The sequence below is a fragment of the Melanerpes formicivorus genome, unplaced genomic scaffold (genome assembly GCF_026170545.1).
Source record: "Melanerpes formicivorus ecotype bairdi unplaced genomic scaffold, bMelFor1.0.p_v2 SCAF_7, whole genome shotgun sequence".
NCBI lineage: Eukaryota > Metazoa > Chordata > Aves > Piciformes > Picidae > Melanerpes > Melanerpes formicivorus.
In genome coordinates, this window is record NW_027142359.1 from 12,140,594 (window position 1) to 12,167,140 (window position 26,547).

Sequence of the window (26,547 nt, forward strand, 5' to 3'; positions counted from 1 at the left end):
ACCACAAGGATCATCTAGTTCCAACCCCCCTGCCATGGGCAGGGACACCCCACACTAGATCAGGCTGGACAGAGCCTCATCCAGCCTGCTCTTAAACACCCCCAGGGACGGGGCCTCGACCACCTCCCTGGACAACCCATTCCAGGGTTTCACCACTCTCATGGTGAAGAACCTCCTCCTCACATCCAGCCTGAAAGGATGTCTAAAGGAAGAAAACCAAGTGCTTACCTTTTGGCCTGTTAGTGAAACAGAGAAGCCACACAGTTTCTCATTTCAGAAGGCTGCAACACAAACTGGATTTCTTCATCTGTTAATGCTGGACTCAAACTGCAGCAGCCACAGTTCACTTCAGCCAATTTTCAGAAAACAAGACTGCAAGAATTCTCACACTCCCTTGTAAATCAGCTAATGGGTTACTGTGGTTGCTATTTCAACGAGTTAATCTTCACACTATGTATGAGAACAAAGCAGGCCTGTATGCATATACAAGTTTTTTTAACTGAAGATTTATTGGAAAGAAATTTTGATCCCATATCTTTTCAGCAATACAGGACACTTAACATTTTATATTCAAGTAGAAAAGATTGCATTAAAAATCTAATATTGCACTTGGGACAAGTCATGGCTAAGCTACTAAACATTAGCATTCTGGACCAAAATCATATGCAACCTTCAGAATTTTAGTGAGCTGCCCTTTCCAGATACTTGGATAGACTGCACTGTTCCATGGAAGATCACTGCTAAGAGCAATCCCTGTACTTTAAAGGTAAAGGCAATATGCTGTATGCTACCATGAATGACTGGTAGTTTCCTTATTCACAATATTTCATACTTCAGCCAAAATACTGTAGTGATTCATTTAACTCTTGTAGAAGACCCCAGCATACATGAGTGGCTTCAGCGCACATGGGACAGGAAAGGCACAACAGATGGGTAAAAACACATTTTCTGCCACATTACTGCATAGGTGGGAATCTTTTGTGAGTTGCTGAAACAGACAGGTAGACAAATCAACATTTGCAAAGAGTGAAATACATGGTTTTCACATGCCAGGCACAGCAGAAGCACGACTGGCAGCCTTTTCACATTAGAGCAGTCTCTGGCCAATGAAGTCCCAGCAGTTACAGTCATGGCAACAAGGCCTGAATGGGGAAGAAATCCAAAAGGGAATCCTGGCAAGTTGCAGATAGGGCTTTTCATAGGCATGTAAAGTAGGAATTAACCTCTGAGTCAGCCTTAGGGATCAGAGAAATGGATTAAAAAAAAAAAGTCAACCCAAATCCCTCTATACCCATTCCCAAACATGCTTACAAGGGGTGGGATTGTCAAGAATGATAGAAACAGGACCCTGATGGCTGCTGGGGAAAACAGGACAGGGCTTAACTAGTAACTAAAGCTGCTGCACTGAACTGATACTTAAAGATCTTTTTAGATGAGGATTGATCAGGGTTTGCATGTTATAGAAGCATGAAATCTGTACTGTGAGAGAAAAGCCATGAACATGAAAATGTGATTGCACAGTGGGTGCAAAGAGTGTAAAACTAGCTCAGCAGCAGATTCTCATGCCTCTTGCATTTTGTTTACATTCCCAAAAGAGCTTTACTTAAAACGGTTTGAAGAGAGATACCATTTCTTTCCTTCACCTTTAAACATAAGCTTTACTTCTTCAGGGAAAAAACAATATGGCTGTTAAGAGCCAATTCAGGTTCATTTTATTAGTAGCAGCAGCTTCAATTTTTATATAAAAATAGTGTCAGCAGCTCTTACTAAGGATGCAATTAAACTTTCATTTGAGTAAGCAGTATTACATGTAAAGCAGAGTAATATTTGGACTAGCACTTTCCGTCTTAGTCCAGCAAATCACACAAGTCATACAGCTGGCTGTAGGGGCCCTGTTGGTCTAAGGAGTAAGACTATGCCTATGTAGAGACCTACAAACTTAGCATGACCAGTTTTCTTCTACTGTAGCACTTGGTTTTATCTTCTGTGTTGTAGGTCCTTTAAAAATCATACTGTTTGCAGGCTTGGTGTTTGGGATAATGTGGTTCTAAGTTACTGTTTCCAGTCACAGAAAAGAAACAACACACAAAGACAGACCAGGAACCACACAGTAAGCTTCAGCTATGTGATAACATGAGAAAATCATACTTGGAAAACTTGGTTCAAAATTCAGTACTGGATACCAGGAAGCTGAGTTTTAGCAGATGATCTGCAGATGTTCATCCATCTCTGGATATCTTCATTCACATAAGTCTTTCTTCAAATAATGGCATCTCCAATGAAGTATTAAAAGCAAAGTGTTACATAAGCAGCAAAGTGTTAGGTTATTAGCAAAACAAAATAATGGTTCTTTGACTCTCAGGACAAAAGAAGGTGCACTTTCAATTGCCTGATCTGTACTTTCTAAGCAAGTATCCCCTTAGTAGGGGAAAAGAAAAATAAAAATCAGATGTCATTCCTTTCACTGACATACTAGATGTGACTGTACCTTACTGGATATGTATCATCTACTGTCTTGTAGAATTTTGTGATGCTTACTTGTCCTTTTTCAGAAAGTCTTAAATGACTTCAAGTCTACTTTACATATGACTTCTCTACACTATCCTCTATTACGTTTAGCAAATGATACATTTATTACTATAAAAGCATAATGTTGTCCTTAAAAATAGTGCAGAAAGTGCTGCCTTGGTTAGAAAACTCAGTCTTGTAAATAGGATTCTGACAGTCGTGTAAGTCATAAGGAACAAAATGATGTCAAAAGTTACTAAAATCAATATTGTGTAGTTCTAGCCAGCTTACAGACTTTTTCACTCAATTCCCTATAGTTACAAAGTTTGTGGATGTAAATCTTTAAAAAAATAAAAAAGAAAAAAAGCACCACACCACCATCAAACCAACCCAGCTGCCACTTGGGCAGATTCTCAGCTGGAAGCAAATTGCAGAAGTTGGTTTTTTATTACGAAAACTACAACAATGGCCAAGCTCAGCAGCTTGCACAGCACTTGAGTATTTCAGCAAGTTCAGGAATACTCAGTCCAGTCCCCAAACATGCTGGTATAGAAATGAGTTTAACCAAAGCCTGCTTGCCCAGTGCTTGCCTTTAACGTTATGAGTTCTCTAGCTTCAAATAGTAGTAACATTAACACCAAAAAACCCATAATGAAGAAATCATGCAGTGAACAAACATGAAGCAGTCTACGTGCAACATACTACAAACCAATACAAGGTACCCCTTGTATTGGGGTATTGTATTGTATAATCACCACCATATTTAGCTATTCTGTGAACATACATGCAAATATAGAGGGAGTCTGACAGGGTGCCATGCAGAAGACCAGAAGAGAAATACATGGAATAGTTCAGCCAGCTTAAAGGGCACTCTGCACCTGCATCCTTAAGAAAAGCAAACAAGATCAGAAATGAGCAACAGTAATAAAGAAGGCTCCAAAGATTAGAGGAGACTGGAAAGCTTAGAAACTTTTTACTTCTATTTTTTAATTACACTCAGTTTTCAGTTCCAAGCACAAGAGCACATGCCCAAGCTTTGTAGAAAACCGGCATTCATATTGCAGTATCTCATCTGAAAAATTCAGGAACCACCTATCAGTTTGGTAATGTTGTGCTGCTCTCAGCTGGGACAGATAATTTTCTTCCTAGAAGCTGGTGCAGTGCTGTGTTTTGGATTTAGCATGAAAATAATGTAGATAACACACTGATGTTTTAGTTGTTGCTGAGTAGCGCTTATCCCACATTACGGACTTTATCAGTTTTTCATGTTCTGCCAATGAGCAGGTGCACAAGAAGCTGGGAAGCAGCATGGCCAAGACAGCTGACTAGGTCACCACTAAACCATGTCCCTCAACACATCGATACACCTTTTAAATATCTCCAAGGATGGTGACTCCACAACTTCCCTGGGCAGCCTGTTCCAATGACATTCCAAACCACAGAATATCAAGCTCAGTACATAAACTGGAGGAAGGTAGCAGTAGGGGATTTGGGGGAGGCCAAAGGTGGCAGATTGATGCGCAGGCATCAGTCAGTGGGTGGTGTGCAACTGCACTGTGCATCACTTGCCTTTTCTTGGGTTTTATCTTTCTGTTACCTTCCTGTTTATTACAATTATAGTAATATTTCAATTACTAAGTTGGTTGATTTACTACAAGTCTGACTTTTCCTTTCCTGATTTTTCTCCCATTCCCACCAGGGGTGGGGATGAAGAAGCAAGTGAGCAGCCGCACAGTGCTTGGAGGCTGGTTGGTGTTAAACCATGAAAGACAACCACCATGTTCTCATGTTACGGGATGAAAATAAGAACACCAGAATGAATGCAAGAAACTCTTCATCTCTGTCATGAATTCAGCAGCATCAGTGGCAAATAAACCATTTCTTTGAAGGACTTTTCAGAACCCCCATAGTGCCTAGCTATTGATACACAGACACCATCTGCTTCAGAGGGCCTTGATTTCAGTATCACCAAAGATCAGGTACCAGAGTACTGAAACACCATACCAGCAGTATCAGCCATGATTTATCAGAAACATGCCTGTCTTGTTTATTACTCCACAATGTTCTGCTAGTAAAACTTATAAATTTTCATTATGAAGTTAACTACTATAGCATAGTGGAATTATCATCTCTAACACCATACAGGAGATTGTCTTGGAAAACAAATCTGAAAGAGTAAAATGATTATAAATGCTAGAAAAACGTGACAGACTAATGTTTCTGGGGACAAAAAAACCCAACCCAAAACAAAACAAAAAAAAACACCAAAACAAAACTTACTGCACTAAAAAGTTGGGGTTTTTTTGTTCCCCTCACAAAACACTGGAGGCTACAGTAAGATAGTCAAAAGTATCACACTTGCCAGACTGGAAAACAGCATAATCTTAAACAGCATGAACCATGGTTCTTATTTCCATTTCTGGTATAACCACTGGGAACTGCCACTTTCAGTACTGGGAAAGGCAAAAGTTACCTTGTCCATCACTTCAGTAAAAATTATTGCAGTCTATTAAAATCCAGGAGATTTCAGCTTTGATAAACAAATTAGGGATTTAATTGTTCCTGCCATGTAACTTAGAAGACAAAAAACTTCACATATTGCCTCTACCATCATCATCTTCCCTCAGCTACCGGTTGTTTCAGTGATTACGAGTTGATCATGTAATGTCTCATTACTCTCAACAGTATGAAGAGATAAATCTAACATTCTGACCAAAATAATTGCCACAAGATCTGTGCAACAAAATACCCAGCTCGTTTCATAAGCAAATCTCTCCAAGACAGCTTTGTCTTTTACATTTAGAATTCTTCTGCCCATTTGGTAAGCTGCAGGTGTAAAGGAAGTCTAACATCTACAGTTATGCAAGTACACAACCCCCCCACATACATCACCAGTAAATAATCAGACTGTGTATAAGATACTCATCAAAGTAAAAAAACCCCTTTGATGCTCCATATTTATGCTGGCAAATACCTCTCCTGATATAAAAGGCACTTTGAAAACCCAATATGGTTTGGTTCATTAAGTTTGCAAAGTACAAACAATTCTACAGACATACAATGACATCGAAGCATGTCAGCTGTAGTGACATTATCTACAAACCAAGTTTCCAATTGTTGGTAACACTGGGTTTATGGGAATCAGCAGTGGTTTCAGCAGCTTGACTGAAGACATGACAGTTTGCAGTACCACAATCTCAGTAAGTAAAAAACTTCTCAAAACCGTACAAGTTTAGGGGCTACAAAAAGACAAGACCCAGAGTTCATAACATTCATTCAATATTTACTCCTTTGAAGGGAACTTCACTCACAGCCCAAGGGCAGAAATCTATTCAGTCAATTCCAGAACAGCGGTGGAGGCAGGCTCTGTCTTGAGAAGTACTTTTGTTGTAACATTACAGTACAGAAAACTTTGGTCCAACAGCACAATTTCAGAGATGCACTACATGGCTGCGACATCAATCTGTATGTAAAGCTGTCTTACTCCTGCCTGTAGAAAAGAAAAGGAGAGTTAAACAAACACCACCTGTAAAGCCAAAACAATTTAATCATCTGCAACACTCATCCACACCAGTAAGTTATCCAGCAAAAAAACTCAGTGTCTTCTTTTCCTGCAGTTTATCTTCCACTTTAGCACATCACTCACTGAGATACTGGCAATTTGGAAACCTCCAGACTTTGAGGAGCTGTATGAAGGTACACAGGGAAGTGCACAGATGTAATTATGCAATTAAGAGTAGCCCTGCTACACTGCCTTTTCTGAGCCATTCTAAATAACTGTCACAAAAGCTCTGTGAAAAGCAAGCTGCATGAAGAGCTGTCAGTTTAAAATGGAGCTAAGCACAAGGGCATAAGAATTTGTTGTCTGGACCAGTTCTACCACCAGATTTTAGCAAGAAATAACAGCTACAGTGAATTTACATGACATCATAATCCCTTTATCTCAAGTTATTTTAGTGTCTGCAAATCGTACTGAAAGCATTTATCTCCTCAGAACTCATACTAAGCTAGGTTAGAAGGACTTGGGTTTATCTTCATTCAGTATAAAATAACATTAAAAAAACACCCAAACAAGTTATTTTCACCTCAGCAGCAGGCTAGCAACGATGTCACTGGTTACGCAATGCCATCCTGAAGCACTACACTGAACACTACTGCAGATCAGGTTGTGAACTATCCATCAGCTTTTAGCTTGGCGAGTGGCAAAACCAACTATCAATTAGATTAATGAGGGCAAATATTACTGAAGAGAAAAGTCTCTACTTGCTCCAACTGTTCTTCCACTTATTATCATAGGTCAGAAAAGACCAATGATAAACCTCATTCTCTGAATTCCCTTCCTAGACACATGGCTTGATACCAGCGCAGCTACAGCAATTGTTTGGAGACTTGAGACCCCTGTCAAACTACAAAGAGCACAGAATAAGCCATGCAGATTTCTGCCTACTCAGTCTAGAACTCTACATGATGGAATCTCTCAAAAAGTATCTAACTTTCTGAATAAAGCTTTATTTTAGAACATTCATAACCATAAATCCTCCTTCCCTACATCTCTAACACAACAAATATGAAAGAATGTGTTTATTTTTACTGAGTTCCCCATGACCGACTACTTACAAATTCCTTAAACTTTAAGGAGTTCAAAAGAATTCATGCACTCAGACAGAACGTCGGAGGGTTGGTTTCAGTAGTGCTTCTCCTGAGAGTCCAGAAAAGGAGTATGCACAGTGCACAAGAAAATCTCAAACAAAATAATCCAGTCTGGAATGTCTAATAAATGTTATCAAACTGGGGGACATGGGAGTGTGGGCTTATCAGATGCAGAAACGATTCACTACACCATCACAGACACAAGCTGCCAGGACAGTAGGGAAAGAACATGCACGTAAGCACACAAGGGCTTTCCCCACTGCAGAAAGCATTGCAAAGAAGGTTTATGCAAGCACTAATTAAACTGCTGACAGAAGCATTTTGTATTTACAGTATTAAACATACCCAATCAGAAGCCTGCTTTCTTTACTGTCCAACTAACTTACGGAAGTAAGTGATTTTATGTATCCAAAATACTACCCTTCAGCTGACAATATTTTGTTACCTAAAACACTGATTATAAACTGGAATATTTGTCTCCTTTTCAGTCACAGAATTCTCCTTTACTCAAAAGCAGAGAAAGGACATTATGGAAAGATGTAAGTTTTTTCAAATGCTGCTCTCCAATGTCAGGACTAACACCAGCATACTTGGCTCTGGATGGTCTAAGAGCACAGATGTTACTGTAAGACAACAAAATATCCAGCACCCGTGGTTTCTTAGAGGAATAGAAATGAATGACATAAATACAGCAACAGCACCATGGAAAACTTCAGTAGGTCCAGTCTGTAGCTGAAAGCCCTATCTTGAGGGAAGCCTCATCTTTTTTCATGCTTCCTTGTAAGTCCATATGGAGTTTCAACTTCATCTGATAGACTTCAGAGAACTACAGCTGTTATTTCCATTAAGCGGCATCAAAACCTAAAGCAGAGAGCTACAGTAATTCCATTTAAAAATTGTTGCAAACCACTGGAGCACAGAAGCTCTTTAAAACCAATACCAAAACCAGAAGCATTTAATTTTTCTTGGTAAGAATTACAATATTACATCACATGACAAGCAATTTACATTTTGGGATGTACTTTCCACTAATGAGACATACCTGAGTAAAAATATTGTGAGTTTGGCTTAGAATCCACCTCCCATCAGCATCAGGAGCCACTAATAACTTCAAAGTTCCTATGTAAACATCAGTACAGAGGGTCCAGAAATGTGGATCATGTAAACTGTAAACTCCTTGCAATTGCTGTACCTAAAAATAGAGGAAAAATCGAAAGGCACATCGTTTCAGAAGAATGTTTGTTCATAACACACTGTGGTTTGGGGTAGGCTTGCTTGCTTTGTTTGTTTGTTTTACAGAAGCAAATGAACTCCTACTTCTAGCTTACTGCTCAACTGATTATGTTTCACTTGTATTCCTTATTACTACACTTCAGTAATTGTAAGGAAGGTGAAACCAGACAGATTGTATGGATATGTCATGACCTAGTACCTTGCCGCATTTACACTCTACATATATTTTACTGAAATTACTTCTGAAAACAGTGATGTCCAAGACAGAAAATCTGGGGTTACTAGATTTGAGAGAGCATTCCATTAAAATAGCCATTTTTGCAATTGAGAGTATTTTTTCATAAAACAGTTTGAGAGCAACTCCAACTATTAACAGAAATATAGTAATATTTCTGTATTTCATGAGGGTTTAGGTTTGCTCTGTCAAAATCCCCCCCAACCCCCCATTTTAGCAAACCCTCCATACAATTATTAAAATCTTGTAACATCCCAAGGGAAGACAATGCTCCTGCAAGTGCTTTGAATTACATTTGAAAAGGTGCTTCCATGTTCAGGTCATGACACAGTAACAGGAAAGTTAAACAGGAGTAGTGGAAGAGACACTCAAATACACATTCTCGTAAATACAATTGCAATTTTAGTCCACCTCACTTTACTGAGAACTAGATTCTAAGGGAGATAAAAACTGAACAAGACAGAGAATCATTACACACCTTGGATCTGCACAAAGTACTTGGAGAGAGAAAGTCTCAATACATTTTTCTAAACCAACATGGTGCATTTTAAAACACAAATGCAGCTCAAGCTACAAAGAGTTCAGGGATTTGGAACGATGAGAATCAAATTGCTGTCTCCATTTGTACAAGCTAGGGAACCTTTTACAGGCAGTACTGGAAAAACATCACAAAATATCATGATACACACAGCTGGGGCTCCTTAAGTCTAAACCAAAACTGGCCTAAGAGCTCACCCTCTGGTAGCACTGAGGCAGGGCATTTTCCAGGGAAGGAGGAGTTCGCTGCATCAAAATCCCAATGGATTCTTTTAAAAGCGGAACAATACTGGAAAGAAAAAAGGAAGTTAGCTGCTGTTACACTTTCAAAATGCAGAACAAAGAGCAGCGTAACATGCCTCCTGTGCTCTTGAATTGTTCTTCAATTGCTTCACCAGAAGCTGAGGAAGCTGCCATGTAAATCTGGTACAGAAAACAAAAGTGTTGACAAAATTGCTGTGTTGTCTTAATAAAGGCAGGATTACTTCTCCCCTATTTTCCAACAGAGACCACTGGTGGGCAGTTACAAAAGACTGGCAGCTTAATCACGGGATTTGAGATGAATTCTCTTAGTGTCTTAAAAGCAACCAAGCAGTTGAGAATTGTACCTCAAAATCAAAACCTACTTCAACAGCAACCACTCACACTAACCATAAAAACTGAAATGGTTTTTGGTTTTGTGTTTGGCTTAAGGCATGTTTCTCTTATGAACTAAGATAATAATGGAGAGATCATAAAACACAATTACCATGGACCAGTCCAGCTATAACAAAGCCATTTTGTCAGAAACAGACAACTTAGCATATTCTCGAAGTGAATTAAGTGTAGGGTCTCATCCAAGCTCAAGGATAAAACATTTGGAAGCAATCAGAGATACCCTTCCTGCCAAATGGTCTTGTTTAATCAGCAAACTAAGATGAAACTTAATACACTTAAAAAAATTATTACTACCTTTTTAAAATAAACCCAGGAGACCCACAAAAGCCTGTACTCTGAAACTAACACTAAACATTTATACTCCTATTCAGTACTCAGTGTGGTGATTTTTTTATTTGTTTAGGAGTAGTGCATCAAGCCTGGATCAGTAAAGCATCCTAAAATTTCCAAGAGGATAACAAGTACCTAAAGCCCAATACTAGAGGTTCAATAGTAATCTCATTTCAAGAGCATGTGTCAACTAATAACCTAGACCAAAAATAATGATCTATTTCAAAATGTATAAGCTGAATTTCAGTGCTCAACGCTGGCGTACCTAGTGACAGGTTAAAAATCATCCAGAACACATTGGTAAGAAATTAATTGGGCCGCTTGTTGAAAGGAAACTGCACCAGCTTTGTTTCAAATCTCATGAAGTGATGTAGAACACACTGCACAATCCAGCTGTATGCTTGCAGAAAGTGAATAGTATGACCTAACCACTTCCATTTTTAAAGAGATAGCTCCATTTGTATGTGGCTGATCAACTCTCAGCTCACTGCTTGGCTCATCCTTAGCCAGGGGTGGGAGGGAATCAGAGGGTGTATGACTCTTGTCTAATGAACCCCTGGAAAAACCACCACCCTAAAATTAAGTGTCCTTGCAGGCACACTGGTTATTCCAGCCAAATTGACTGTCTGATGCACTCACTCCATTGCGTGCCCTTGTACAGCTGCACTGCTACCAAGGAATCAGTTCCGAAATAGGAAGAAGCAATTAGAGGCAGGCAAGAGTTGCCTAAGCTGGACCCATCACCGAGACAATTAAACATTTAGCAATGCAATAACTGTCAATCTGTCTAAAGGAAGATTAATTGAAGTGTCAGTTTCTACAGAGAGTGGATTATAGAAGTTTAGGGGAAAAGGTTCCCTTATCAATGAACCCATCTCACTAAATAATGTCCGTGTCACAAGCATTAAATCAAAGGGAGCTGGAGCTGCCAAAATACTCCATTGCTGAATTGATTTCAGTTTAACTCACTAATTAAATGCAGGTTTGCTTCTTAAAAAAAAAACCTTGAAAGACCAACACACAAGTTCAGAATGCAAACTGAATATAGAATTTTTGGACAGTGATTCAGTGATTCCACCTCAATAAATTTAACAAAGGCCTTCTAACAGATGCATCCAAAGGTTTCAGAAAGCACAGGTGTACCAGGCTGCATGATTTTTTCCAGGGAAAGGACTAAAGGGATAGGGAATGCAGGAGCTTGCCACTAAGAGTGAAAAAAAGCGCTGTGAAAGAAATCTAACAAAGAGAAAAAGACTGATTGGCAGAAATTATTTACATCAAATTTGCCCAATGGAATGGACATGAGTTGACAAATAGGAGATTTGGAGAAACCACCTATGACCATTTAAGACTAGCAGGTTGGGCATGTTAACCAATTCTAAAAAAGCATTTGGTCATGAACTTGTTGATTCCTTCTGGCACAGGATGCACACTGAAAAGAGGAAGTTAAAACCCTACTAGAGAGCTCTTCATTTGAAGGTGCATTTGACATTAAGATCTGTTTCATTCTGAAAACCTTGTTGCCTAAGAAAATGATCTTCCAAAGTTAAGTCTATGCAATCAACAAGGTGTGTTCAAGCATCAGAGAGTATCTCTACCCACCAGGTAATAGGCTGCAGCTTTAAGCAGCAGGTGTTGGATCTATAAGCTCAAAATCAACTAATATACAAAAGATGCACTACTCCTATTATAGGTGGCTCCACACTAAAGCTCCCAGAGAAAAACCTCCTGTGCAAGTTTTTGGCATTAATGCTACACAAGTTATGCCTGTATCCAAACTTCACAAAGAAGCTAAAGTTAAGGTGTTCAGCTGAAACACTGACATCTTACGAGTCCAAAGAATAGAGGTAAATCAGGATGTGGCTTGATACAGTAGTGAAAGTTGAAGCACATCACAGGTCACACCTCCCTCCTCTAATTTAGACACAGTGTTCAGCTACAAAGTTTTCTTCTGCAAATCTGAAAAGGCCAAAAGACAGCTAAATTGGTGTGATATGCCCCCAAAAATGCTGTTAGAACACAGAAGCCCATGCATACAGTTCTACATCCAAAGGGGTACTACCTTACAAGGTAGTCTTTTCTTGCAAGGCAAACTCATGTGACAAACTATAAAAATCCTTTTTTCTGATGTCTCAGGTATTCCACTGTTTCATGACTATACTGAACTCCAAAACCTTTAATTAAAAAACCACACTCCAACAGTATGCTCTTTTCTCAAACATTAACTAAGACCCAGTATTATTTAATCACCAGGAGGCACTTAAAGTATATGTTCCATCTCCTGTGACTGAAGAAAACACTAGGAAAGATGGCAATACCAAACAGGCTGAAAATGTGGTTAGAGAATTTGACCAAGCTTTCAGTTTTTGAGGGATTAGTCATTAGTGCAAAATACACTTGCTTGTCTTTGCAGCAGCTAGTGTGCTGGTACTTCCCCCTTTTTTTTATTATTTACAAGAAATATTGTTGAGGAAAATAAATAAATGCTGAGTTCTCACCAAGTGGAGAGTTTTTTTCAAACTTTGCTGCTGAAGCAGACAATTCTCCAGTAGTCTCTGATTACCAAGCCACCAGTCTAAAATACTACACTCCCTTGCAAGACAGTGGAATTTCAAAGTGGTGCTAACCTACAGCAGAACTTGGGACATAAACATATCCCCTCCAAAGCCACAAAAGCAAAAGTGGCTACGTGTGCTGAATGAGTTAGCAGCATATCACACTTTCACTTACATTATTACATTAGTGAGAGATGTTCAAGTAGATAAAAGCTACTGACATGAACCTGATACAATCCATGCCACTACTACACATGGCTTCACTAACAACGGAGAGTGAAAGTAACAGACACCTAACCAATTAGAATCACGTTCAGGTAACTCTCATACCTATTCTGGTTCTATCCTGTTAACGCCTATGCTTTCTTCACACAGCCAGCAAGGCTCTGAAACTGTCATCATCTTGGACAGAAAGGCTTAAAACAAATCCTGGGTAAAGAACCCTTGACAGTTATAGTCAGAGCACAGCAGGAAGTTAATTTAGTGCTCTCACCATTATAGAAAATAGAGGACACTTGGGGTAGCAGTGTTTGTTTACCTTCCACAATCTTAAGACTCAATGTGGCATATTCAATCCCCACAACTCAAGAGTAGCTCTGCCCCTTCAAATACCATAGCTGAAAATCTACAGCCAGTTCAGCTCTGAGCCCCTCACTACAGAGGGACATTGAGGTTCTGGAGCATGTTCAGAGAAGGGCAATGAGGCTCATGAATGGCCTGGAGCACCTGGCCTATGAGGAGCATCTGAGGGAGCCTGGGTTGTTCAGTCTGGAGAAGAGGAGGCTGAGGGGAGACCTTATGGCTCTCTACAACTCCCTGAAGGGAGATTGGAGCGAGGAGGGGGCAGCCTCTTCTTGGTCTCAGGAGACAGGACCAGAGGAAATTGTTTCAAGCTGCACCAGGGGAGGATCAGGCTGGATCTCAGGAAATACTTTTGCACTGGAAGTGTTCTTGTACATTGGAACAGGCTGCCCAGGGCAGTGCTGGAGTCACCATTCCTGGAGGCATTTAAGTAGTGTGTAGAGCTGGTGCTTAGGGACATGGTTTAGTGTTAATCCTTCAGTGTTGGGTTGACGGTTTGACTGGATGAGCTTGGAGGTCTCTTCCAACCGGATGTTTTCTGTGATTTCAAAATACTTCTTTTTCCAGCCACCATCCACATCTGCAGTGCCAAGATTGTCAGCTTATTTCAGAACTTTAATAATTTTTTTTATACTAGGCAATGGCAATTTTAATCAGACTGCAGACTTAAGACAAGGAACACAGGTTTAAAATTTACTTTTCCAATTTTAAATTGCCTGTTTTCATAACAATGTAGTACTCTGGTTCTCAAGCAAGCCTGCCAAGTACCCTGTAAATGAAAGCAGTGCAGGCCATTTAGCAATGAAAGGCACGACCAATGACCATATGCTAGTTTGGGGGAGTTCTGCTACAGAACATCCCTTCAAAGTCCTTCATCTTAAAAAGTAATTTTTAAAATACTTTTATGCCCCAAACCCTACAAGTATGGCCTCCCCCAAAGCTTTTTCATATTGTATCATGTTCAAGCAGCCCTACACTTTATTTAGAAATTACATAACCCATGGAAAAAACTTCGCTACATGACTAAATTGCCTTATTTTGTTGTCCACTTAATATGTAGCCTGCATGCCCTATCCACTCTAGTATCATATTTAGTCTACAGTGTCTTTCTAGAAACATCTGCCTCCAACAGTGGTTTTGGACAAACTTTTTGCTCTATATGGGAACTGTGGCTTTTGCTTGATGATTGATCTCACATAGCTGGTTAAAACACTAAAACTGCTTCACCATTTTAGAATACAGCTTAGACTCCTAAGGCTAAAAAGAAATGAACATTCAGTTTTAAATATTAAATGCTGTTTGGAGATTTGAGAAATTATTTATTAATCTAGGCACATTAAATTATGAGGAAAACAACTTATAAAAACCTCAAAAAGCATCATCCTGAATAACTACTGAACAGCCATGCATTTAAAAACCAAGAGACTTGAAACAAAATGCCAGCAAAACAGACTCATCCATTTTAAGTATGCCCTATTTATGCTTCATAATTAAAAAGACAATTGCAAGAGCACAGAAAGCAACCAAAGAAAGAATCATCAGATATCACTGGTAGCATCCAGGACTACTCAAGACCTACAAACCCCTATCCACACCAGCTTCACCTTTCAGAACATGCCATAGATTTATGATGCAGAGATTTTAAAAGCTAATCATCTGACTGAGAAACCACAAACTACCAACTCCCCTGCTTGTCAAGACTCAACAGATAAATACATAAATGAAGAAAACAACATTCTACAGCAAGTTAAAAAAATAACAAAACTTGCCAAGTGTCTGACTTCATGCCTTTGCTTCTCCAAATCAGAACAGTAATATGTGGGCTATTTTTCTTCCTCCAAAAAGGTAAATTTTAAAGCACAAGATGCAAAAGGTACTGACACTATTTCTATAGAATTCTACTGAAGGCAGGCTTTTACTGTGATGCAGACAGTCAGTCTCTAGTAAGATCCACCCTATTTCTGCTTCCACTAAGCTTTAAATTGTATTTATTCGTCAGTGAAGACAAACTCAGAAGAATTCCATCCTCGATTTTCACTGTGCAGCCAGACTGTTCTGTGCAAGGAGTTTGGCAGAGAGTATGTCACCTCAGAGTTGCCTCAGTGGAGGATCACAGAAGCAACACAGAGCAACAGTCAGTAGTTCAGTCAGTTCCTCCCAACTCTGGCTTATAAACAGTTTTATTATAAAACTTTTATTATGTGAGATAGTCTTCTTCCAACCTCTACAAATGGAAGGGAAAAAACCCTAATTCTCATTTGCATGGTATTTTCTGACCAACTCTCCATGTGTTCTTTGCTGTACACAAAGCCAGACACACAGTTAAAATAAAAAGTGTATGTAAACTCATGATTTACTCAACTGTGATCTCAGTAAATTTCTTCCTCCTTGGCCACCTGCACATTTTCTTTGTCTCTTTTTGAGATTTCAGTAATGGGATTTGTTTGTAATAATTTGTTCTTTATGAAATGACAAGAGGTCTAAATGAAAATACTATGCTTACATATTAAAGGAGTAACTTCACAGTAATCTCTAGCACACTATGCTTACATATTAAAGGAGTAACTTCACAGTAATCTCTAGCACATAGATTTTTTTGGGCATATTAGTGCCTGAAGCATGTTGCCTTACTGTAATGAACAGGGAGATTCACATCACTAACTCTGTGACACTGTGCACATGATATAAACATGCCATATACAGCGCAAGCCTCAGTAGCTGGAGTGAATTAGGCGACATTCACTGCTGCTGAAGAGACAAAGGTGTTCGGTTATTTGGTTGTAACTGGAGTTGTGGCACTCTGCCCTATGCCACCATTGAAACTGCTGCCAGAAAAGCCTCAGTACCAGCAATCACTGAATGAAATGCCTGCTTGTCCAGTATAGTCCAAATAGCTTCACATTTACAGGCATCTTGGTAAGCAACAACCAGGAAAGCCCAGAACTACTCACAATGTTTCCATCAAATCTTACAAAGGAATAACGAAGTGTCAGAATACAAATAGAAAAGACAGTTCTCACTAAGGAAAAAAAAAACAAACATGAAGTTTACCAGCCTTGATTCATCAAGGACAAGGAGGCACATCCTTTGCCAGCAGGCTCAACTCTGCTGCCCTGAAGCCATTCTGCTCCATTTACTGGAGTACATTGGTTTATATAAGTGTGTACTAAATACAGAGGGGAAGCTTTCTTGTATGAACTCAAAAGACATTTTTGTAGTACTATGCAAACAGGGTAAAATTTTAAGAAGTTTTAAGAACAAAAGTTGTAACTGTATAAAAGGAGAAGACAGACAGCTCAGGTAAGAATATACCAGAATATACAGAGCAAACATAATATATTGCTCTTGGAAGAAAAGTAAACATCCCAAGTCATTCACATCACAAGCAAAATTCTTCTAAGCTGTAATTTGAGCTTTGACTAGCAGCAAAAATACTACCAAACATCAGTGACAGCACTGCTTACCTTACACCTATAAGTAGTGCTATCAGCATTGAACAAATAGGATCTGCTATCATTAGACCGTAGTTCTGCATCAGTATTGCAGATATGATTACACCAATACTTCCGAGCGTGTCTGCAACGATGTGTAGAAATACACCTGCAAGAGATTAATTGATATCACTACAACAGTGTACTCTTTATGCTAAGGGAGTAGTTCACAGTTTACAGAGAACTGCAAGAACCAGGTAATGCAATTTATGCTTGTAAAATTTATGGTCAGTTTTTGGTCAAATACACAGAAAGTAATGGCATGATTTCAACAGATTTATAGTATATAGAGCATCTGAAGAATTTATTTTCTGAGCAGCAGTAAGGGGTATTTCATCACATGGCTATCAACTGAAGCAGTGATAAAGGGATGTAGCTAATTTCCCCCCCGCCCTCTATTAAATACCCACCTATATTACAGCAAAGAAACTCATGTTCTCTGATGCCTATAATGATAAAGACTGTATAAAATGGAAAGACTGTTACCAGAAATGGCTCTGTAAAGCTTTCAAAGATGGTCATTTTTTTGGGATGGTATCTTGTAGAAGTTATTTGCCGAAGGAATTCAAGACAAATAATTTTGAGATTTAAACAATACTGCAAACATTAACAGCTTTACTCTTACTTTGAAGAGCAACAGACTACTTCAAAAGGTGCAGAAAACAGGCACTTTGTAGATAGCTAAAATTTAGGCTTTGGAGCTCTCTACTGGCAATGACAGGAACAGTCATTCAGAAACAACTTCTTTTTGATTACAATTCTCCAGACTAAGATAATCCCTTCTCACAACACAACTATAAATCAACTCCTCCATGATTTTGACAAGTCTACATTTGTATTGGGTGTGGCTGGAAGAAAGGTCAACTTTCTCTATAGCAGCCTGCACGATGCTATGTTTCAGATTTGTGACTAAAACTCTGTTGATAATGCACTGCTGTTTTAGCTATTGCCAAACTGCTTGCACAGCATCAAGGTCTTGTTTCTCACTGATCCCACAGCAAGCAGGCTGAGGTGGGCGAGATGCTGAAAGGCACAATGCTGGAAGTGCACATAGCCAAGCCAGCTGATCTAAATGGACCAGAGGGAACGTTCCATACCATGTAATTCCACACACAGCAATAAAACTGGGGCATTGTTCTTCCAAATTAGTTGCTGCTCCAAGATTTCCTCTGGTGGGAGGTGGTGAGCATCACTTTGCAGGAGTGTATGTGGGGTGTTTGTTTGGTCTGGGAGTTTTGTTCTGGTGATGGTGGGGTCTGATTTTTTTGGGTGTTGTTTTGGGGTATTTATGGTGGATTTTTTTCCTTCAGTTACTAAACTATCTTTATCTCAATCCAAGAGTAGTTCCTAAGTTTTTATTCTAATTCTCTTCCTTGTCCCACTGCAGAAGTGAGTGAGCAGCCTATATGTACTTAGTAGCCTGACGGAGCCAACCCACCACAGTATTGAAAAATTATACCTATACAAAACGGAGTCTCCTTCCTATGTTTCAGTCAGTATGGGCTTTTCATGGAAAGACCAACTTTCCAACCTTTTTCACTGAAGTACTGAACATGTATGTAATATGGCACACTATACATTCTGAGAGGTCAGAAATGTTCCTTTTTGAGGACTACAAACAAGCCAGAAAGTCATTCAGAAAGAGACAAGAGCATAGACATTTGGGTATGCCAAATAATTACTTAGATCATTTTCTCCCTTTAACTTTTGAACTCTTAGAAAAATTTTAAAAGACAACAACAACAAAACCACAACAGAAAACAAAACAAAAACCCAAGCTCAAAAATTACATCTAAATTACCAGTAATTTATTTACACTAATGTCCAGGAAGATCATGGATTCTAACACTCCTTCTTCAAGCAATTTAGAGTGAACTACCATCTGGTCTAGATCAACTGTGATAGATAGCTCAATGAAATACAAGTTTTAAGCTCAGGTACCCTTTAACAGTTACATCAACCCGTATTTTTCAAATACACTCTACCTTAATAATACCATTTCTCAGTTTCCAGAGCATACACTGCAATTAGGCTCCTTAGGTTTCTGCTTTTAACTATTCTTTCTTAGATTTCCATTATTTGACTTTTTCAGCATCAGTAACAGAAGCTGAACCCCAGCTATTCAGATCTCCCTTTTACACTTTTACTCATTTACACTTCAGTGCATGTCTCAATGCCTAGCCATGCAATGGGCACGGCACTGCTCTGTTTACAGTGGAAGAAAAACTTCATGTCTTTCTAATGCTAAACCCCAAGGCATCCTCTAAACCACCTGTGTGACAACAGTCCCGGGCAGGCAGACTATAGTAAAACCAGAAAACTTATTGTCATCATACCTTGTAAAATCTGTTTGCTGGATCCAGCCATCCCCTCAAGAGAATGGTCATCTGTGAAAGCAATTATTGGCACATTAACCCACACAGTGTTTTCTCTAATGGTATATTCCATAATCTTTCTTTCTGAAATGTCTTGAACAGAAAAACTGTTCACAATGGACTACCTTTTAGTCTAGTTAATAAACAATATAAATACAAACATATTTGCTAAGCAGAAATGTTTCACTTAAGCAAGGATTTATACCTCATATAAAACAACAAGGGTAAGACCTGGAGAAGGAAAAACTAAGTAAAAACCCCCAAATCCTAGCAGGTTAGTGCCTCTGTGGAATACATCAGAAAGATATTTTAAAAGCTAAAGATAGCAAATGAATTGTAGTGAAGATGCATAATAATTCATACAAAAGTTGATTTGAATATAACATTGCACAAAACACTTGTCCCACTGATGTGGGGGGGCATGGGGATACCTTTCCAACCAAACTTCCAGGAGAGCACTTGGAAAACAAGCACTAATTTTTTACTAAATAGCAAGGAAGGGACAAGCAAATATTTTTATATTCTTTGTCACCTTCTGTCTGCAATTTACCACACTATTGTTCATTCTGAATATGTGTATTTTCAATTACATTAGATTCTACTTTTTAGCTTAGGCAGAGAGGAGTGACAACTCTGCACTACAAATAAGGCTTTGATTTGCATTGTTTCAAATAGGTAATGACCACACTGATGCTTCTCCCATAGTGAAGGCTACTGATCATGTTTTTCATGGATGTCTCTTCACAGATTGACAACCTATACAGGAAAGATTGAAGAGTAGCTCGGATACCAAGTATCTTTTTTCTTAACCCGCTTTAAAGCGGATTATGACTGCACAAGACAGGGAAAAAAATCTTGTATTTGAGACCACAAACCTCTTAAACTTCTTAAAAACTTCTTAAACAATAAACTTCTTAACCTTCCCTAATATCTTGATCTGTAAAATTATTCAGAGGACACCAGCAAAGCAACTGAACTTTGTATATTGATTGTAATGGAAGACTGAAACAGAACATGAAGTAACTCATCATGTTGCTGCAGCATACATCTGTTTCATCTTTTGGCAGCCCATAACATTGTGGTGAACATTAAAAAAAAACATTAGGTAAAGCAAAACCTTTAGAAAGTAACTGTGAACACACTGCAAGTGAAACAGCACATACCCAAAGGAGCTGCAGACCATGGCGGTGGTGTAGCATACCACACGTCTAGTGAAACTACTTCCACGTATGCTTGTGACACGCTGCCAGCACCCTCTCTTCTTTTTTCAGTAAATCATTAAGAGCAGATTGGAAGTTAAAATGCTCTATGATGTTAATGAAGTACTTACCGTGACAATAATTCTGACCATGAGAGTGGCCGTGGCCATGATCATGATCGTGAGTGTGCCCGTGGGCATGTTTGTGTTCATGGCTGTGACCATGGCCTCCATGACTGTGTCCATGGCTGAGACCACCATTAAATAGAGAATGACTGTGTTCATGCCCTATAAACAAATATCATTGTCAGAGGATAAATTCAAGCATTGAATGAAAGTATGCTTACATCTCTTGCAAAGCTACTCGACATCTATTCATCTTTTGGGTGATCCTAAAGTATGGCTTTAAGTAAGTGAAGAAAATTAACACAAGCTGCTTATCACCTAAACCTATGATGTGATGCCACATAAAATACATACCGGATTTGAGAAGTCCCACTTCCGAGACAAGTTGAGCTGCTCTCTCAGTACACATCATTAGATAGGAGCACATAAAAAATATCTAAGAAACTAGAAATTGGCTGTTGCTCACACCTTGACAACTCAAGCTTAAATTGCTCCTTAAAGACCAGACTGTTTTCTTCAACCAGTCTATACCAGTTTCTGTGTTAAGCTGAAAGAGATAGCAATTCACTTTGCACACCCCAATATTTACTGAATATATTAAGGCAAATAAATTCTTCACTTAAATTCAAAATATATTAAGCTGAGAAGCACCTGAAGCTGAACCATCCCATACTTAGAATTTGGTTCAGACACAGTTTTGTAAATTTTCCAACCAAGACCTCACTTAACTCCAGCTTAATTTTGGCCAAAAGATACTCTGTAAATATTTCCATTAAGGTGCAGAAGACTGCATATTGCAGAAAGCAGATTCTGTACTTCTAGGACTTCCAAGTAATGGACACTAACATGACAAGTGCAACAGTGACATATTTGGGCTAGTAATAAAACACAGCACTCAATACAGCAAGGAGTCACATAGACATTTGGTTAGGACTGCCACCAAATACATACTAAAATTTAATCCTGGGGTTCCCATTGGAGCCTTTTAAGGTCCTGGAACACAGGGTACCAAGAAAGGAAACAGTACTAAAAATGTATAGACATCCTACCAGAGCCATGTGAATGCCCATGACCTCCATGTTGAAAAACAAATATTCCTATAAGATTTACTATGAATCCTAGTATAGAAACAGGAAGAAGTCTCTCATGATGCACATCAGGAGGCTCAAGAGCTCTCTAAAAAAAAAGAAAAAAACCAAAAACCATCAAAACCCAACAAACCAAGAAGCAAATGTAGTTTTACAATCTCTTTACATTACTGAAAGGCACTGAAAAAACTGCTTAGATCCAGGAGTGTTCTCATACAGACATAATTAGAAATTAACTCAGGACTTCCAGGTTTTGGGATGATACACACACTACTTCTTACTGTCTGAAGTTGAAATGTCATTATTCCAGTTCTGAAAGTGTCACAGACTATTCTGATAGCCTAGCTTACTTTTCCCATAAGATTTCATCATACTGTGGGATGTGCTCAACCCCACATAAAAACACTCAAGTTTGTTGTACTGTGTAGATTGCTGGAGTCATCCAAAAACCTTCCAAGAATCTATAATGCCAGTTCTTCCTTTCTCCTCAGAAGGGTGGGAGGTGAAGCAAATGAAGACTGAGCAGAAATTGTAGCATTTTTCAGAGCTTCTAAAACAGAGACTGATTTTTAAAAATGCTTTTCCCCTTACTTTCTTTGGAAGTTATTTTTTTAATAACACATTGTAGGGCTAACATTTTGCATCTGCAGCTACGTGTTGAAGAGTGTAAATTACTGTTGGCACTGCAGAGAAATATTCATTATCTGGCCTCAGGGATGAAAGGTACAGGCAACAGCCAAACAATTAAACTTCCACTACACGTAAAAATTTTAAGTGACAGAGGGAAAAGAAGTCACCATACAAGCAAAGGGTATATTCAGTATGGGAACTAAGACCAGTAGGAAAAGAACAAACTTTCAACGTTAACCTTGACCCTGCCAGTAGTAGTTTTAATTTTTCTAGTAAGTTTTGTTGCTGTTTCTAGAATTAAAGTTTCCCTGAGCTTTCACACAATTTCAGCCCAGCATATAGATGTATTTCTGAAAGGTATTCCCAGATCTCTATTAAGCAAAACTCACTGGAATGTACTCTGAACTACAAGTCTAAATAATGTTATCTCCCATTAAAAGGTAAAAGCAAACTGATCAGAGTCAGTTAGGAATCATACTCTTAGTCCTACCTCATTTTAGTGCAGGTGCATTTGATGCCTGAATTTTTGCCTTGAAATTATTACCTGAATCATCTTGTTAAAAAAATTACCAAAAGTGCCCTTTAAATGTTAAAGCTATTACTAATTCCTGTTTACATCAGACTTCAAGACTTGGAAGATAAGATGCTTGCTTTAATGAGAAGGTTCAACTTTTCATTTCTTGTGACTAACTTTGCTCTTCTGAATGACTAGTTTTAGACATTGTTTTTTGGCCTCATCTGTCTTTTAACAATGAGAAGATCTTTCTATGACATACTTAGCTGGCAGAAAATAAGACAGGGTAAATCTCACAAAAGCTCTACACACAATCAAAATGCACTATTTAAGAAGCTAATGCAGATATACTGAAAAATCTGGGCTTTTGTGTCATAAACTAGCAATTTCAGAAGCCTATTCACTGTTCAAATCAGATTTCTAACCAATTTTGAACGCAATTTCAATAATTTTATCCCTATTAAATATGCTCTGCAAATAGAAATATGACAATTGACAGTGCAGTTGACTTCATAACATACCTCAACACCTTCAGAAAAAATAAAGAATGCTGTGAAGATGAGGAATAAACCATTTACAAAACCAGCAAGTACTTCTGCTCGAACATACCTGCAAGAAAGAAAATGGCAACAGCAGATATTACCACTCTCATTTAAATGCTGCAAATTAGAAGTGGAACTTAGTGACTAGGGTACAATATTCCAGTTTTCCAGTACATGTATTACAGAAGGATTTGCTAAATTGAACATGCAGTATATAAACTACAGGTATGTAGATGAAATTCATTATGTTGTATGTCGACAGAAGTCATCTGAACCAGATCAGCCATTACCTGATCTAGATGAAAGAAAACATCAAAATCTTCCCATTTAAGATCACCTCTACTGACAGTTATGGCATGTTTGGAAGATGCAAAGATGAGCACACAAGATGTAACCAGTGTCCGCTAGTGCAGAGTTCTGTTTAACATCAAACTGCTATACAGCAGTTCGATTTTCCTCTAGCAGGGGGGGTTTAAATAAAAGTTTAAAGTAGAAATTAATTATTTTAGCTGGTAATTTTTTTAAAAACAGAAACAGCTGGGTTAGAATCACATGTAATTCCAGTGCAGCACACATCAGACTGAACTGTGGCTGTTCTTTAATAAATGGAACTGCAGCCGTTTTAAGCCAGAGCAATAATTAATACAAATGCTGCTTTCACTGCAATGGTGCAATCAATTCTTCCTAAACTGATTTCTAGGCACCGTAAGTTTCCACCTTAACTACATGATCCATGCTTAGGCAAGACAGCTGAAGCTAAAGGCTGACATTCAGGTCAGTAATGCAGCAACCCATGTTACAGATAATTTGTCATTAATTAATCAGTATTAGCAATTAACAACATGGTACCACCAATACTGTTTTACAGGGTTCAACTGCAATGTGCAACAGAACCAAGTGCCCTTCAAACAGAATCAGATGCAGCAGCTATAGCCCAGAAAGGTGGTATGGGATGACATACCTCAGCCTTGAGGATCTGCTAATGGCAGCCACAGCTGTTGAATCCTGCTGGTTCTGAGAAGCATGATTTACAACCCCAGGCACAGCATCACTGAGACTTAGCTCCTTTCATTTGTAACCTTCTACTCCGAAACAGGTATGAGGCACCAGCAGACTGAGGTTCCCTGCAAGGCATCTCACTGCACTGTGAGGACAAACTCATAATGCAGCTGCTCTTACTCAGCTGGTGCCCAGACAATACAGGACAACTTTCTGCTGTGCATCTTGTTTCCACTTGTATGATCACAGAGACCTCAGATGTTATAAACCTGTTCCCCAAATGCAATGTCTTCATAGTTTTACTATTTCTAAGGGGATATTAAAGGTTTACACAACTCACCTTAAAAAAACACACTTTCAACATAGCTTTTCCATGTTCTGCAAAAAAAGGTTTTATTCATACAGTGAAAAATTACCACCTAAACATTTGCTAAAATACATTAAGTTAACAGCCTAAAGTTTCTTACCCATATGAGAAAGCATCGTTTGACCTCCATTTTGAAATAACGGAAGCTGCTAATCCAGCCAATAAAGCAGTACAGTCAAAAAACATGTGAAAAGAATCTGATATTAGCCCTAAACTGGAAAAAAACAGAAAAAAAAATATTAAAAATTGTTATGTTCTATATGCTACATGCTGAGTATGAAAAACCCCAGCGCTTCACTTTTTACACATTAGCAGAATATGCTGTGTGTCTAAGCTGTCCACACTAGATCACCACTAAAGGTAAGATGACAGGAATGCTTTTGCCAGCTTAGGGAAGGCACTTTAGAAGAGTGGCAAAAAACCTCTCTCCTAACATAAGACTTTGGTGGTAGCGGCAGGTGGTTTCCATTGACACAAACCAAAGTCCCTGGAGTACATACCCACAGATGCATGTCTTGCTAACATCATTCTAGTGGCAGGTATAGGTTCTTATATTTCTAATTATCCTTTAACTGTATAAGCAAATTCAGCAGGAAAAGCATATACACAGAAGTTGCCTTTAAATATCAACCCCACATAAGTTTGTAGAATCCGTATTTCACATTGCCAAGTTTTGAGTTAAACCTGCTGCTGTGCATTCAATAAGATGCTGCTGTCACGCCAGCTCTGAAACGAAAGTGCTGGCTGAAGCAAGGTATCATGGGGCGTGAAGTTCACATTGTAACATGAGAGACTTCCTGTTCGGCTGCAGCTTCTGGTTTTGTGATGTTGGTCTTTTACACTGGGCTGGCTTTTGTGTGCTTGGGGGGGAAACCATTTTATTGCTGGCCTTTGCTGCTGCTGCTTCTTTCGTTAAGGTAACTGTGCAGCATATTATCTCATTGAACTCCTCATCTCAACTCTGAGGGTTTCTCTGTTATTTCCCCTCCCGTCTGTGTGGACAGAGAGGGGCTTGAGAGAGCAGGCTGTGTTAACCCAGAACACATAGCTAGTTAAAGAGATTGTGTTAAATATGTGTTACTTTTGAGTACATCTTACATGCATCATATATATAGAGAGAGAGGTTGACTAGTGCAGTGACACTAAGATTGTTCTGCTGAAGACTACCAACACCACCATAGTGATGGCACTGAGCATGTCCAAAAGCTATATTCTCAAACCCATTCTCAGCTTGATACTCTTCTGGAAGAGTTCCCACACAACAATGAAAATTGTTCAAGAATTCTTTAATGTCTGCAGTAAAAGAAAGGAGTGAATCAAGCAAAACAAAGTTGCCCAAAAATTTGACAACATATGCCCATGACAACATACCTGATTTAGTATGAAGGTTTTCTTAAAAATCACTTGTAAATTAATTAGACCTTAAAAAAACCTGGATACTTAGTGATTACTAAAGGAAACACCAGCAACACTGGGATGTACGCAAGAACACATCACCCAGAGTATAATCTAGTAGAAACCCTGTACTCAAACACCTCGTGTCTAAACGAGCATGCCTCTGTAACTGATTCAATAACTTCAATACCAAATTGACTAATTATGCACATAATAGCAATTTAAAACAGAACAGCCTAAGTTGCAGATTCCAATGTTAAACAAGCTCTCAGCTAACAAAATACCATCTCCAGCTCTGCCATTTGTGTAAAAACAACACACCAGAGTATTTGTAAAGAGGACAAGACAGTATTTTTGTCATTTATGTGAGTTCAGGAAACAACTTAACTGGCAAACAAAATCTAAGGAGAATTAAGAAGAATTTAAACAAACAAAAAATACCCTGAAGATTTTCAGAACTTGTTGATAAAATTTTAGGGGCTGAAATCAGATATTCTTGTTTTAAAATCAAATCTTTGTCAAAGAACTGACAGCC

General features: G+C 38.7%; 1 protein-coding gene across 1 annotated transcript in view; it reads right to left on the minus strand.

Moving 5' to 3' along the window:
* Positions 1-163: 163 nt before the first annotated feature.
* SLC30A7 (solute carrier family 30 member 7) overlaps positions 164-26,547 on the minus strand; it is a 29,421-nt gene continuing 3,037 nt past the window's right edge. The window contains exons 3-11 of the mRNA XM_068141022.1: positions 24,718-24,831; positions 23,231-23,318; positions 21,527-21,653; positions 20,484-20,639; positions 19,115-19,165; positions 16,752-16,887; positions 9,362-9,452; positions 8,201-8,350; positions 164-5,998 (exon numbers count right to left, since the gene is read on the minus strand). Of these exons, the coding sequence (XP_067997123.1) occupies positions 5,951-5,998; positions 8,201-8,350; positions 9,362-9,452; positions 16,752-16,887; positions 19,115-19,165; positions 20,484-20,639; positions 21,527-21,653; positions 23,231-23,318; positions 24,718-24,831 (961 nt within the window). The 3' untranslated portion in view covers positions 164-5,950. The remainder of the gene's footprint in view (positions 5,999-8,200; positions 8,351-9,361; positions 9,453-16,751; positions 16,888-19,114; positions 19,166-20,483; positions 20,640-21,526; positions 21,654-23,230; positions 23,319-24,717; positions 24,832-26,547) is intronic.